This window comes from Eretmochelys imbricata, chromosome 1, assembly GCF_965152235.1.
Source record: "Eretmochelys imbricata isolate rEreImb1 chromosome 1, rEreImb1.hap1, whole genome shotgun sequence".
Lineage (NCBI taxonomy): Eukaryota > Metazoa > Chordata > Testudines > Cheloniidae > Eretmochelys > Eretmochelys imbricata.
The window spans coordinates 100,839,805-100,855,910 of record NC_135572.1 but is presented as its reverse complement, the minus strand read 5'-3'; the positions used below and the strand labels follow the sequence as shown (position 1 = coordinate 100,855,910).

Below are 16,106 nucleotides of genomic sequence, written 5' to 3'. Positions count from 1 at the left end.
GGAAGTGACTCAGCAGCTCAGAGGGACTGGGAAAGGAGTCCCAAATAGAGGAGGCAGCATAAGTTAAAGGAGCAACTCTTAATTGTGTAGTCATGGAGTTGGCCCAGAGTGGAAGTCAAGTTTTAAGAAATGAAGTTACTCTACCCCAGTGGGAAGTTTGTGGATATGAAATCATAGCGTTAGGTTCGAGTGAGTCCATAAGAGAACTGCATAGGACAAGAGAGGGGATCCATTATTTGAATTAAGGTATAGATATTTAGTCACCTGGAGAAGGTCAGCCTCAGTGCAAGGAAAGGGCTGAAAACCAGACTGAAATTGGTAAAGGAAGTTCTCTCTTCTGCCTCCATCAAAACCATATGAAAAAGGCATCTCCTTACTGAGTCCTTTCCTATCTTAATCACTGGCTTTTGCTTTCTTACCTTAGCTTCCTAACAAATAGGTCACTGCTGCTGCCAACCGCTCTGACTTCACTCGAACTTTCCCTGTTGCATTCACAAGTGCTATTGCCACACAAAGAGTGTGGAGCACTCATTTACCCTTTCTTCACTCGTGAATTATGATCTCATCTCAAGTCACCCTTTTTGCAGACAGATTCTGGAGAAAGTGGCCTCATTCTGGATACCTCTCACAGAACAAACAGATAAGGTTTCAGAGGGATCAAGGCAGAATGAGGTGCTTGAGCACAATGCAAAAAAACCCTCCAAGTGCTCAAGGACATACAGGAGGGAGGAAGGGTTGTTAGAGAAGTGGACATGAGTCAGTATTCTGAAACTGGCCTATTCATCCCAAAACACACTTAACCATGTTTTATACATTTACTGGTACTTTCCATTGGTAGTTTGAGATATTTTTGAGTCTTCAAGAATGTGTATAAATAGGCATAGTTTCTTATAAATGTGCAAGTCTCCTGTTACATAAATCACCCATTCATTTTTAGAACTTTTTGTGGCTACTATGTTCATCTACCGAATACCTAATATTTTCTCATTAATTTTCCTCCTTATGCTTTTGATATTATGATCCACATAAGTTTAATGTCAAATTCTTATTGACAAGTTACCAATTTTATTTGTCAGATGGTAATGCTGTGTATGAAAATAAAATATAGCTATCAAAATTGTTAATCAACCAGATTCTTGCTGCCGTCAAACACTCGCAGAATCTTGCTGTGAAGTTACATTAAAGTTATATATATATATTCTTTCCTGCTTCACATGGCAGGAAACAAGGAAATAAGAAAAATTCAGTTAATGTCACATCAATACAGTGGTTGAGCTATCAGTATTTTTGTTAAAGTAAAAAAGATTAATCAAAATAAGAGATTTCATAACTTGGACTTTACACCTTTTTGTGGGGAACGACAGACATAGAAGTTAATGAAATAGCAGTAATCTTGCATACTGGCTCATCTCATCCTACTACAGTAGGTCACTGGCATTTAGAAATCCCTACTGTACATATTTGTCCTCCTTGTTTTAGGTGGTTTTATAAGGCCTGAGGGCCCAGATTATTTGAGGTATTTAGGTGTTGATGTGTTCAGTTTTGCAATGCCTAACTGATTAGGAGGCAATCTCATTGTCTGGGCCATGCTGGAAGAAACACAGGAGCCAATGGATGTAGTTCAATTAGGCAGCAAATTTATTTATGTAAAATATCTGGGAATAGCCAGCAATAAATTGTAGTATGTAAGTCATCATTATTTCTTTAATCATTTCCATGTGTTTGAGAGGGCTGCTGTCAGACCTCCTTTCCAACCTGGGCCGCCTGGCTATCCTCCCCTTGTATGAGGATTAAGGGGGCAGGAAAAAGAGGGGGATTGGCCCACTCTGATTTTGTGGTTAGGAGGGTAGGTGTTGCCAACCCAATCCCAGTCAGAGAAGTCTTCTCTGGAACTCCCTGGAGTACAAAGCCCTCCCTCTCTGGTCACCTGGAAGGGCAGTGCCCACCTCCCCACCTGGTCCAGCCACTTCCTGATCTCTCCAGGTAAACCGGTCCCTTCCTCCATCTCTGCCACCAATTGCAGAGGGGAGCCCTTCGAAGGGCAACAACCCCTTTTCTTCTAGCCAACTGAACAAAGGACCCACCACATACAGTTGCAGTGGACACATTTTCAAAAGTTATTTAGGCATTCAGGAACCTAAATTGCATTGACTGTCAAAGGGATTTTGGCTCCTAAGAACCTAAAACCCTTTTAAAAATGAGATTTAAGCTCCTAAATCAGTTAGGCTTTGCAATGCTGAACACAGCAACACCTAAATACCTTTAAAATGTGGGCCTAAGATGAAATGTATGGGTGGAAATATTACAAAATTAGCTAGAGGGCATGCAAAATTATAAACTGCTTCAATGAAAGGTGAACAAGGAAGCACATACTGTACCTGTAAACCCAGTATATAGACCAATGTCTTGTTTGTGATGGGAAATTGGCCTAATATTTGTGTCACTTGCATCCTTGGAATGGAGCAAAAAAATGGTACAAACAGAGCAAATACAGGACCCAAGCTGTGAAAGAAAAAAAATATATATATAACATAGACAGTAATTAGAAATTATTTCAAAAGGTCTCAATTAACAAATTAATTCCAAATAACTTAATACCTATCTTAATTTCTTAAATACATTATGCAATTGACATTTTTGTATGTTAGTTTCCCCAACATTTAGTTGGGCTTTTTATACTGTCATTCTTTTTTGTTTGTTTGTTTTTTTTCCTTATTTGTCAAACTAGCTACAAGGACATTTTATTTGGAAAAATACACACTTTTCCGTAAAGATATTATATACATTTTGAGGACTGATCCTGCTCATATTGCCATTATTCATGTAGCACCCAAAGTGTAATACATGCTTTACAGACAAAGATACAGACAAGGTCCTGCCCTAAAAAAAGACAGTCAAAATAGATAAATGATAAGGGATGGAGTGATGGAGGCATCAGCAAATAATTGAACATCTTCCACAGCCTGGGAGAGGCAGAAGCAAAGGAAACCACACACCTTCCCATGTGTAGGGTGGGGAGGGGGAAAGAGACACAAAATTTTCACTCAGTTCACCCACAAGGGGCACGGGCAGAAGTTTTATATAGATCACCAACAGGAAGGAAAATAACAAAACCTTACTCCAGGACAAAGATGCTTTTTTGCTCCAAACAGGTGAGTGGCAAGTAAAGAGTTATACAGCACGAGAGAGAGAGAGGAGAACAGTGCATTCTACAGGGCTCCCCTGTTATCCATAACTCAAAGTGCCTACAGAGTCTGTAAACCCTAAAAGGCAAATCTCGGAGAAATATTCCTGACTACCCAGCTTTGCTTCTTCATGTTGCCAAGCACTCTGTGGAGTGTGGAAGCTCTTAAAGATAACCTGATCCCCACTTCCCAAAACTTAGTAAACATTTCAAATATAGAAAGAAAATCTACACAAATTACCTGACTAAAACTTCATTATGCTGAAGTTAAGGTTGAAAATACAGATCTGTAACTTAAGGGTAAAAAGAAACTTTAAAAAAATGTAGTTAAAATAACCAGCAGCAATTAGAAACTCAGGATTTTTAGAGTTAAGGTGCATCTTGCAGGAAACAAGCTTTGGAACTGTGGAATTTAGATACACAGATAATAGCAGTTCTTTACAAGTCATTCTATTGTCTATACTTTTAAAATTCATTAATAAAATAATAAATACAACTGTGTTAAATAAGTAGACAGGAATACTCACAGGCTTGCTGAATTATAATCAAAGCTCCTACTTCCACAGACCCTCCCAAAGAGAACTCTCATGGAACACAATGGAAGTTCTATAAGCAGAGCAGCAGCATGGTCAGGACCCAAATAATTTGCTGACATGCTCACTCCACTTTCATTTCACTGATTGGGTTAATAATGGTGGAAATGTACTTATGAGTTAAACTACTATGAACAACCAACACAGAAGATTCAATATATATGGTCGAAATACAATTTTCATGCTGCTCAAAGAATTGTGGCTATGAATATTTCCTTTGGTTTATGCTCTACCCGCTAAAGACCTCCCTTTCATCGTCTCTGGAGGTTTCAGTTCTTTAGTTTGGTTATGGGGGATAAAAGAATAAGGTAATTTTTAACATCTTCTATTTTATGCATATGACAAAAATACATGACATAAAATTCTAACTGAAGGAGAGATGCTGAACAAAATACATTGATCAGTTTTACACATTTTCCCTCACATATAAAGAAAAGATATCCATATAAACATAATATACAACATCCTAACAGAAATCTGAATTGTTTAAGTTGTAAGAATTCAAAAGCAGGGCTAAAAGGTATAATATGTATAAAGACTCATTCTACATGACTGATTGCATAACTTCCATTGGATCCAATGTACCCTGCAGCATATCAGGTATAAGAAAGAAGAGAAAAATAAAGAAGAGTCCTTCCCTCTCTCAAGACCACTCCCTGCCAATAGTGCATGAAAATTGTTTTGTCTTATCACTGTCAGAGAAAAGAGTAGTTTGGATACCTAATTTAGGAATATAGGCTCAAGAATGGAAGCAACAGTTCCCTTCTCCAAAATGTCTTTCTTCAGTACAAAAATATCATATGGAAATAAATTGTGTAGCTTCACCCACACTTGAGAATAAGCGTATCCTGTACCCTTGAAAAATTACTTCTCTGCTTCACCCTAAGAATAACAAAATACCTTTGTAAGGCAGTAACTAAAAGGAACAATCCAAATGGACATATCCTGCAAATCAGAATCTATGCACCCTCACATCTTTATTAACATGAGTGATAAGATTTTTAATGATACTTCATAAATCAGTGTCTACCTTAAGCTTCTGAAAAGAACTTCTGCAGAAACATTATGTATGTAAAGGTATGGGAAATACATTTTCCAGTTCTGGATAGAAGGTCTAGAAACTTCATTTATTTATTAGCTTTCAATACAACTATGTAAAGTTTTATTTTTAAAATATACAGATTTTTATTATTCTTTGTTGTATTTTAACACTGTTTCTGGAGTGTCAGCCTTAGTTAACTCTGCTACCTTGCACTCCTGCAGTAAAATTTATTTGCTCTTTATATCCTGTGACGGGGCAAGGCCAGATGGCTATGGAAAAGTAGTGGGAGATAGATATATTAGCTCCAGGCTAAACAAATCCCTGGTACCAGGATAAGTGAAATGGCAGCTGCTCCAGATCAATTAAGACACCTGGGGCCAATTAAGAACTTTCCAGAAGGCAGGGAGAAAGTTAGGTTGATTGGGACACCTAAAGCCAATCAGGGGCTGGCTGAAACTAGTTAAAAGCCTTCCAGTCACTCAGGTGAGTGTGCATGTCAGGAGCTGTGGGAGGAAGCTGTGCTGTTGGAGAGGCTGAGTAGTACACACCATATCAGGCACAAGAAAGGAGGCCCTGAGGTAAGGGTGAAGTGGAGCTTGAGGAAGTGAGGGCTGCTGTGAGGGAAGTAGCCCAGGGGATTGTATATGTCATGTTTCTAAAAGGTCAGCTACCACAGCTGATATTACTAGGGTTCCTGGGCTGGAGCCCGGAGTAGAGGGTGGGCCTGGGCTCCCCCCCTTACCTTTGCCCCCTGATTAATTGCTGAGACTGAGAGACAACAGAGACTGTGCAAGGAAGGATAACTTCTCCTCACCTCCCTCGCTGGCTTATGATGAAAATGGCTCAGTAGACTATAACCCTTGTCTCTAGAGAGAGAAGGATTACGTGGAGGGTCACAGTGAGCCTCTGAGGCTAGCAAAATCTGCCAGGAAACGTGGGACCCACGGAAGCAAGGACAGAGCTTTGTCACAATCCTTATAATAAACTATATCAAATCACACAATACATAATAGAAACTAGAATGTGTTATACAAACTTATTTTAAAAATTACAGTACAGTCTTGATTTAAGTTTCAATAGTATCTACAAAATAAGACAACCTGAAAGAAAATCAGTTTACTCATTTTAAAGTTATGAATGCATAAAGTTGACAGTCTGCAAACTTGAGGCTGTTCAACAAATCTAAGATGCTGTAATTTAGAATAATCAGAACAACATAAGACTGGTCATACTAGGCCAGGCTAATGGTCCATCTAGCCTAGTATCCTGTCTTCTGACAGTGGCCAATGTCAGGTGCTTCAAAGGGAATGAACAGAACAGAGCAATTAACCAAGCCATCTGTCCCCTTGTCATCTAGTACCAGCATCTGGCAGTCAGAAGCTTAGGGACACCCTGAGCATGGGGTTACATCCCTGATCATACTAATAGTCATTGATGGACCTATGAACATATCTATTTCTTTTTTGAACCCAGTTATAGTTTGGGCCTTCATAGCATCTTCTGGCAATGAGTTCCATAAGGTTGACTGTGTGTGGTATAAAGAAGTACTTCCTTAGGTTTGTTTCAAACCTGATGCCTATTAATTTCATTGGGTGACCCCTGGTTTCATGGAGGGGTAAATAACACTTCCTTATTCATTTTCTCCACACCATTCATGATTTTAAAGCCCTTTATCATATTCTCCCTTACTCGTCTCTTTTCCAAGCTGAATAGTCCGAGACTTTTTAATCTCTCCTCAGATGAAAGCTGTTCCATATCCTTAATCATTTTTTGTTCCCCTTCTCTTTTCTATCTCTAATATATCTTTTTTGAAATGGGGCAACCAGAACAGCACACAGTATTCAAGGTGTGGGCGTACCATGGATTTATATAGTGGAATTATTTTCTGTGTTATTCATTCTTTCCTCATCATTCCTAACATTCTGTTAGCGTCGACTGTCACTCCAGATTGAGCTGAGTTTTCAGAGAATTATCCACAACTCCAAGATTTCTTGAGTGTTAACACCTAAATTAGACTCCATCGTTTTGTATGTATTGTTGGGATTATGTTTTCCAATATGCATTACTTTTCATTTATCATCTGCCATTTTGTTGCTCACTCATTCAGTTTTGTGAGATCCCTTTGTAATTCTTCTGAGTCTGCTTTGCCCTTAACTATCTTGAATTATTTTGTATCATCTGCAGACTTTGACACCTAACTGTTTACCCCTTTTTCCAGATCATTTATGAATACGTTGAACAATACTGGTCCCAGTACAAAGCTTTATCGGACACTATTTACCACTCTACATTCTGAAAACTGACCATTTATTCCTACCATTTGATTCCAGTCTTTCAACCTGCTACTGGTCAATGAGAGGACCTTCCGTCTTATCCCATGATTACTTACTTTGCTTAAGAGCTTTTGGTGAGTGTCCTTGTCAAAAGACTTCGAAAGTCCAAGTACACCATGTCCATTAGATCACCCTTGTCTACATATTTGTTGACCCCCTCAAAGAATTCTAATAGATTGGTAAGCTATGAGTTCCCTTACCAAAGCTGTGTTGACTCTTCCACAACAAATTGTGTTCATCTATGTGTCTAATAATTCTGTTCTTTACTATAGTTTCAACCAATTTGCCTGGTACTAAAATTAGGCTTACCGGCCTGTAATTGCCAGGATCACCTCTGGAGCCTTTTTTAAAAATTGTCATCTCATTTGCTATCCTCCAGTCATCTGGTACAGAAACTGATTTAAGTGATAGGTTACATACCACAGTCAGAAGTTCTCCAATTTCATATCTGAGTTCCTTCAGAACTCTTGGGTGAATACCATCTGCTCCTGGTGACGTATTACTATTCAATTTATCAGTTTGTTCCAAAACTTCCTCTTCTGACACCTCAATCAGGGACAGTTCCTTAGATTTGTTACCTAAACAGAATGACTCAGGTGTGGGAATCTCCCTCACATCCTCTGCAGTGAAGATTGATGCAAAGAGTTCATGTAGCTTCTTTGCAATAGCCTCATCTTCCTTTCCTTTAGAAACTTAATTGTTCAGGGGCCACACTGATTGTTTGGCAAGCTCCCTGTTTCTGATCTACTTAAAAAAATTTGCTGTTAGTTTTTGAGTCTTTTGCTCATTGCTCTTCAAATTCTTTTCTGGCTTGCCTAATTATATTTTACATTTGACTTGCCAGAGTTTATGCTCTTTTCTATTTTTCTTAGTAGAATCTGACTTCCAATTTTTAAAGCATGCCTTTGTGCCTCTAACCACCTCTTTTACTCTGTTAGTTATGGTGGCATTTTTTTGGTCTCCTATGCTTTTTTAATTTGGGGTATACATTTAATTTAAGCCACTAATATAGTGTTTTTAAAAAGTTTCCATGCAGCTTGCAGGCATTTCACTCTTGGGACTGTTCCTTTTAATTTCCATTTAACTAGCCTCATTTTTCTGCAGTTCCCCTTTCTGAAATTAAATGCTGCTATGGTGAGCTTCTCTGGTATTTTTCCCCCAACAAGGATGTTAAATTTAATCATATTATGGTAACTATTACAAAGCAGTTCAGCTACATTCACCTCTTGGACTAGATCCTGTGTTCTATTTAGAATTAAATAAAGAATTGCCTTTCCCCTTGTGGGTTCCAGGATTAATGGTGTCTAGAAACTTTATCTCTGCATCCTGTTTTAAGGGGACATGTACCCAGTCAATACGTGGATAGTTGAAATCCCTTTTATTAATTATTATTATTGAGTTTTTTATTTTTAAAGCCTCTCTAATCTCCCTGAGCATTTTGCAGTCACTGTCACCATCCGGGTCAGTTGGTCGGTAGTATATCCTTACTGCTATATTCTTATTATGAGAGCACGGAATTGCTATCCATAGAGATTCTATGGTACAGTTCGATTTATTTAAGATTTTTATTATATTTGACTGTTTTCTTTCACATATTATGCCATTATGCCATTCCCACACAAGCACAACTTACTTTGACATTCCTATACATTTTGTACCCCACTGATTGTCGTCATTACACCAAGCTTCTGTGATGCCTATTATATCAATATCCTCATTTAATACCAGGCACTGAAGTTCACCCATTTTAGTATTTAGACTTCTAGCATTTGTAAGCAAACATTTATAAAATGTGTCACTTTTTAATTGACTGCTTTCATGTGGTGTAATTGAATGGGATTCTTTTTCATTTGACTATTTTTCTTCAGTTCCTACATGTACTTTATCAACTTCTATCCTCTCCTCTTTACTAGGATATAGAGAATACCTGTTAATAGATCCTCCCCTATAGGAGTGTCTGTCCAAACCCAGTGCTCCTCTGTACCTGTCAGCTTTTTCCAAAAAAAAAAAACCCCAAAAACCCACATACCTTTCCATTTGCCAACTTTTTCTTTAAATTTCACATCTTATTATCTAAGGAATCCATAATCACAGCAAGGTAATGGAGTATATATGCATACATCCATCATAAAATTGCATGCAAAAGTAGTATTATCAGAACAGTGAGCATATATAACATCCAAATGTTCCCTGACCTGTGAAATTATAATTCCCTGTATTTTGAGCAAATAACTTCAGTTTGCCAAAACTGTAGTGTACTTTTCAGGTTTTATTCCTTCTGTACTCAATAATGACTCAAAACACACACACAGTTTACAATTAAGACTGCACTTAAGAAGGGAAATTACAGAAAGGAATTTCCCATGACCACTACTGCATTTTAACGCAGATAATAAAACATTGAAAGTTTCCTTAAAGGTTAATATCCACTGCAAATTGCAACAAAGAACAGAAAATGTCATCTCAAGATCAGGCCAGTGACACATCTAATCCAATATCCTGTGTCTGACCATGGCCAGATTCCAGATAACTGAGAGGATGATGCAAGAAACATGAAAACAGACAATCAATTATTGGTGACAGCAATCAATCAGCAACTAGTTTATGCCCTGAAAAATTTGGGGTTATGCCCCTTAAAAATCATAATTAACGTAACTGCAGATGAGATGCTCTCCTTGTCCGTATGTCTCTTTATTTTTTTAATATTACTAAAATGTTGGTCTGAATATCTTGAGGCACTGAGTTCCACTGGCTAATTTTCCATTGTGTAAAAAATATTTCCTCTTATCAGTTTTAAATTTGCTTGTTTTCAATCTCATTTGCCATGCTCATGTTTTTATACTAGAGCTTCTGATTTACTTTCTTAACACCATCATTATGTTCTATACTTTTATCACGCCCAGTTTTATTCATTTCTAACTCCTCTCTGTAACAGTAGTTCTATGTCAGATTAATTCCACTGAAATTCAGTGGAGTTTCCTCAACCTAATCCAGTGCAACAGAGAGTAGAATCAACCCTCCCGCACTCGACTGTTCAATTCCTTTTAACAGACACAATAGCTAATATCAATCTGTTAGAAGATCTACATCAAACTCTGTTGGTTTTTTTTAAACTTTTGCCCCAACAGCAAAAGTAGTTGCACACAATACCATAACTGACTAGTCATTTTACCTCAATATTTCTTCACTCTGGCTGCAATCGGCATTTAGCAAACACTATTGCAAGGTCTGTTTTTTTGCTTAAGTAATACATGTTTATGTTAAATAGAGAGGATGATCTTCACAGGAATGTGAGATTGAAAAGGCTTATTCACTCATCTCACTAACAATGATGGCTTGGCTCCTACATTTTTGACTGCCTTGGCCAGTTCCATTTCAAATGTTCAAAACACATTTGTTACAGCATTTCACTGGGAGACGACTCCCTGTTGTTGGAACTTCTGATATTTACTCAAACTTTATTTTATTTAGTTTATAAAATTTCAATACATACCTCCTACTTACACCCATTTGGACGTTACATGGGTTCTGAATAACTTCAGTTTCTCAGAGGAGCAAAATCCTGACATTGTGAACAGCTCAGTACAGATACAGACCAATACAGAAATAGTTTAAACTCACTCTGAATCAGGGGTATCAAACTCATTGTGTGCAAAGGGACATGTTCTGCACTTTTAATTATGTTATATGGCTGGGGCATACATTTAGGATTATACACTCCCATTGATCTACAACTGTTCTTCCAAAGATGTCAATGGGAGTTGAGCACATGAATCAAAGGTTGAATATGGTATTTATATCTGACTAAGCCCTAGATCCTGAAATTTATAACACATAAGTAGATGCCTGTGTCCACTTCAATCCTTACAGGCATAACAATCTACCCACACCTTGTAAATTACAGGACTGAATCTAAAACTTTGAATTAATGTAATTGTTCAATAAGGTATTATCCCAGTCAATATCACTCAGTGGGAAAACATGCTCTCCTTTAAGGCCACTGCTGTTTTTGGCCTTTCCTTCTCCTCCTTCACCATCTTCATTTTCTTTCCCTCCTCTCTTTGTTTCTCTTCTTTCTTCCCACTACATTTCCTTTCCTGCAGTAATTCCTAACCCCCCTCCCCCCAAGTGGATTCATTCTCAGCCCTTTCCCCATTCTATCCACAAAATGATCAGCTATAAAATTTATGCTGACCTTTCAGGTGTAATTATTAGGATTTAGAGTCAATACCACAATCAGATAAATTGGTAATTTACGGGGAGGGTGGGAGAGTGGTTGTGACAATTTCTCAGAGCCAAAATTTCAGACTATCTATAAACTGAGTTTATGTTCTGTTCAGATTTGGAACATTACCTTTGCAGCCATGAGGGTTAGAAACTTACATTTTCAAAAAAGTGAAAGCTTAGAATATGAATATGAACAGAATAAACTTCGAACATGCCTCACGGATAACATATCCAGCCCACAGACCTACAACGCTGTACATTTACAGAGTCATCACTTAGACAAGTACATTCAATGCTCTACATTTGTAACCCAATACCCTACATTTACATGGTCATCATTTAGACAAATACATTCAATTTTGATACCCTCATTGCAAAACAAACATAGCAAAGGTTTAGAGAAAAGCAATATGTTATACATGTTATGTTATTTGTGTTATATATTTTAAAAAATGGAAAGGAGGGTTTTCATAGCCTAAAAGTTTAAAGTGACTCGACCTATTTTGTATGGAACACAGGGAAACAAAACTGAGGATATTCTGTAATGCAGAGGTGTATAAACTATGGGCTGATAGAGAAAAGATCAGTCAGGCACTCCTACTTGTCCTTTTCTCTTGAAGAAAAGGATAATACTCAAAATTTAAAAAAAAATTAAACAGTTGAAAATCAAATACTTTTAAAATTAGCAAACGTCAGTGCAAAGTTTGGGAAGAGAGAGATCTGGTTTTACAACCAATAAAGTAAAGATTAGGGAGCTGATCATGCAGAGGAACTTCTGCAAAAATCTCCACTATAGTTAATGGAAGTTTTGTGGGAGTAAAGTTTGCAGAAATAACTCTTAAGTGATTTCACTTGGAATAACCCATTATACTACTGCTATTACTAACTACTACACATTTTTCTTTAGTACTTACTGTCTACAGAGTGCCATGCAGAAACATAAGCTAAAACATTCATGCCAATTAAATTTATTTGGGCTTGAGAGCAAGAGCCCTGAGAAAACTGCAGTTAATGCAAAATGCAACACTACGCCTCCTAAGTAACACAAGTTACCAAGAGCAAATCACCTCAATGCTCCGCTGTCTGCTGGCTACCCACAGAGCACAAGGTTAAGCTTAAGGGGTCAGTCCTTACTCTGAAAATGCTAAATAGAATCCAGAAAACCTAAAGACTAGCTCACCCACTGGGATCCTCAGGCTAATGGAACTGTTCCCAGAAGAGAGAAGCTCACCTATACACAAGATAGGAATCACCTGGGAGCTGGCCCCTGACTATATAACTCTTCCTCAAAGGAGAGGACCTGATCTTGGGAGGAAGGATTGCCTTAAAGTTATGGCCCTAGACTAGGACTCAGGAGACCTAGGTTCTATTCCTGTCTCTGCCACAAACTCCCTGTGTTGGCAAATCACTTCATAGCTCTGTGCCTCAGTTCTCTCTGCAAAAGGGTGATAATGATACTTGCCTAACTCACAGAGGCACTGTGAGGATAAATTCACTAATACCTATGAGGTGCTCAAATATTAAAATAATGAGGCCTTTATAAGTCAGTAGATAGACAGAAGTACCAAAACTGCTCAAAATACAAAGTATATTTCTTAGATCTTGCATTCCCGAAGAACATAAACACACTAGCTTACATGCAACCCTCCTACATACAAAACCACCCAAACAAACAAGCAACCTACAATGATGATTTGGGAATTGTCTGTACAGCTTAAGAATTCCGTCTGAGCTCTCTGTATGCGTCTTTATTAGACTGCAAACTGGGACCTGGCTGCCTTCTCCGTTGTGTCTATACCTCCAGGTTGGACAGAAATTCCAAGTGGTAGTGGTACAGGGCTGTCAATACAGAAGTTCATTAAATTGGGACCATCTTCTGAATGCTCTAGAGTGGTGAGGAAGATGAGACGGAACATGTGTAGGGTTTATTTTTGTATAGATCTGTGTTTTTTCTCGTGCTATTAAAGAGCAATGGTGGTTTGTGCACTATATATTACAACCATCACCTGCCCCTTTCAAGACTTAACCTGTGGATTCAGAACATCCACATAGCTGGAGTTCTGGGAGAGGATGTCTGAGCACAGGGAGAGCCTCATGGGTCAGCACTAGCGACAGGAGCTAGGCAACTGGACTGCAAGGTTTCAGTTTTCAGGAGGATCTGCACCCTAAGAGTGTGCCTAGAGTCCCCAAGACAGGGGGAGTGCCCAGACTTGGTTCAGACTCCAGAGGCTTAAAGCACACTGGATCCAGCGGTTGAATTTCCTCACAGCAGCTTAGTGAGTGGCCACAAAAGGGTGCTTGACCAGGTCTATAATACTTATACGTACAAATGGAGATGAAAGCCTATTTGACTGACTTTCACTTTCTTGTTTCAATGTCCTAACTCTGGAACTGGCAGTCAGATACTCCAGTGACAGGAGTGGCATAATAACAGAAACCAAGTAGTGAAGAACTCCAGCAGTGTCCCTCCACTACAACAATTACCATACTGTCACATCATGTTAGCTGGGGGGACCCTGGATAAGCTTTCTGTGCGGCCCAAGAAAGTGCATTCTAGTAATCTAATTTATCAAAGATATGCATGATGGGATCAGATCAGGTGTGAGAAAGGGCTGGTGACATTTTCAATGGCAAAAGCAACCTTGAAAAGGACGACAGTTAATATTCCAATTCTTTTTATATTATTATTTATCATGCACTGGGACCCACTGTGCTAAGAAGCTGTACAAACACAGGACAAAAAGACAGTCAGCTCAAGTATCACACCCATATTTATACATTTCTGGTGGCATACTAAGTATTTTTACTGCTGGGCACAGATAGAGTGGAGGTATTGCTCTGTCTAGTCACGTGTAATTTGTGTAATTTAAACAGTTTCTCTCTCAATTCCTCATAGAAATGAATTCTATTCTATGGTAAAGCATGTAAAGATGCAGCTTAACTCCTCCATCCCTGCCCTTCCCCCACCCTCACAAATTAAAAAAAGATACATTACTCCAAAGCTCTTCTGAATCTGGTGCTGGAACCGAAATACACCACAAGGGCCTTATCTAATGAGGTGCTGAAAGGCCTAACCAACTACTCAGCTCCATGGATCTGAGGGGGCTCAGCATCACTGAGGAGGCATTCAGTATCTTAAAGGATCAGACCTTTTAGTAATCTACTTCCTAACTATGCCTACTCACTCAGATTTTAAAAACAGGTCACTAAACCAGACCACTAAACACAGACCAGTTTTTGCAGAACTGATCAGTAGGAGTTTCTGGGGGAAATCCCAGGTAATTCTAGATCCGTCGTAAAAGCAAGTGACAGGATTTTCCATCTGTCACTGATCTCAATAACTTTGTTAGCAAGTAGACGATTTAACTATTTGAAAAAAAAAAAAAAAAAAACTGTTTACCCAGAAACAAAGCTGACAATAGCTTACCTTAAAAGTCTGAAACACCTTTCCTTTCATGCCTCCTAATGCGTTCCAATAAAGCTAATTTTTTGGGATCAGTTTTAATTTTTTACAATTATTTAATTTGTGGCACTTTTCACATGTGTATCTTATACCTGTGTTATTTATTATTTGCAAACTTAATGAGAAGGCACAGTCCCTAGAATGACTAGAATGTTTACTACAGTGGTTATCAAACTGCAGGTCGTAACCCAGTACTGGGTCGCAGAATGTAAGGCACTGGGTCACAGCGGCTCTGGTCAGCACCACCGACCAGGCCATCAAAAGTCCCATCGACGGTGCTACCAGGCTAAGGCAGGTTAGTCCCTACCTGTTCCGACGCCACACTGAGCCCCGGAAGCAGCCAGCAGCAAGTCCGGCTCCTAGACAAGGGAGCCACAGGGCTCCACACGCTGCCCCTACCCCAAGCACTGGCTCCTGGCCAGTGGGAGCTGGGGAGGGAGGGGGGGAGTTCCTGCAGGCGAGAGCCATGTGGAGTCACTTGTGTACCTCCACCTAGGAGCCGGACCTGCTGCTTGCCGCTTCTGGGGTGCAGCGTGGTCCACGATGCCAAGAAAGGCAGGAAGCCTGCCTTAGCACCCCCGCTGTGCCACTGAGCGGGAGCCATCCGAGATAAGCCCAAGCCTATGCCCCAATCTTCTGCCCCAGCCCTGAGCCCCTCAAAAGCCAGAGCCCCTTCCTGCACCACAAACCTCTCATCCCTGGCCCCACCACAGAGCCTGCACCCCCGGCCCCAGCCCAGAGCCCCCTCCCACATCCTGAACCCCTCATTCCTGGCCCCACCCCAAAGCCCTCAACCCCATGCCCTAACCCTCTGCCCCAGTCCTGAGCTCCTCCCAAACCCCTCATCCCCAGCTCCTTTGGGTGGCAGGCATCGACAACTTTCTTCAACTGGGTCACCAGAAAAAAAGTTTGAAAACCACTGCTCTACTACATGCAGTGTTGTAGCCGTGTCGGTCCCAGGATATTAGAGAGACAAGGTGGGTGAGTAATATCTTTTACTGGACCAACTTCTGTTGATGAGAGAAGTTTTCAAGATACACCTTAAGAAGAGCTCTGTGTAGCTCAAAAGCTTGTGTTTTTCACCAACAGAAGTTGGCCCAATAAAGGCTATTTCCTCACCCACCTTGTCTACTCTACTATAGACAGTTTCAAAGAATATCTTTCTAAAATCTGCTATGATATCGAAGCACTGATACTATGAACATGTACCACTGAGAGTACTATTTTTATATAGTACCTATCACCATGTCATTTAGTTGAATAA

General features: G+C 39.4%; 1 protein-coding gene across 1 annotated transcript in view; it reads right to left on the bottom strand.

Moving 5' to 3' along the window:
* Window positions 1–16,106, bottom strand: part of UBAC2 (UBA domain containing 2) — a 164,423-nt gene that overhangs the window by 52,225 nt on the left and 96,092 nt on the right. Inside the window, exon 5 of the mRNA XM_077812978.1 lies at window positions 2,379–2,502. Within this exon, the coding sequence (XP_077669104.1) occupies window positions 2,379–2,502 (124 nt within the window). The remainder of the gene's footprint in view (window positions 1–2,378; window positions 2,503–16,106) is intronic.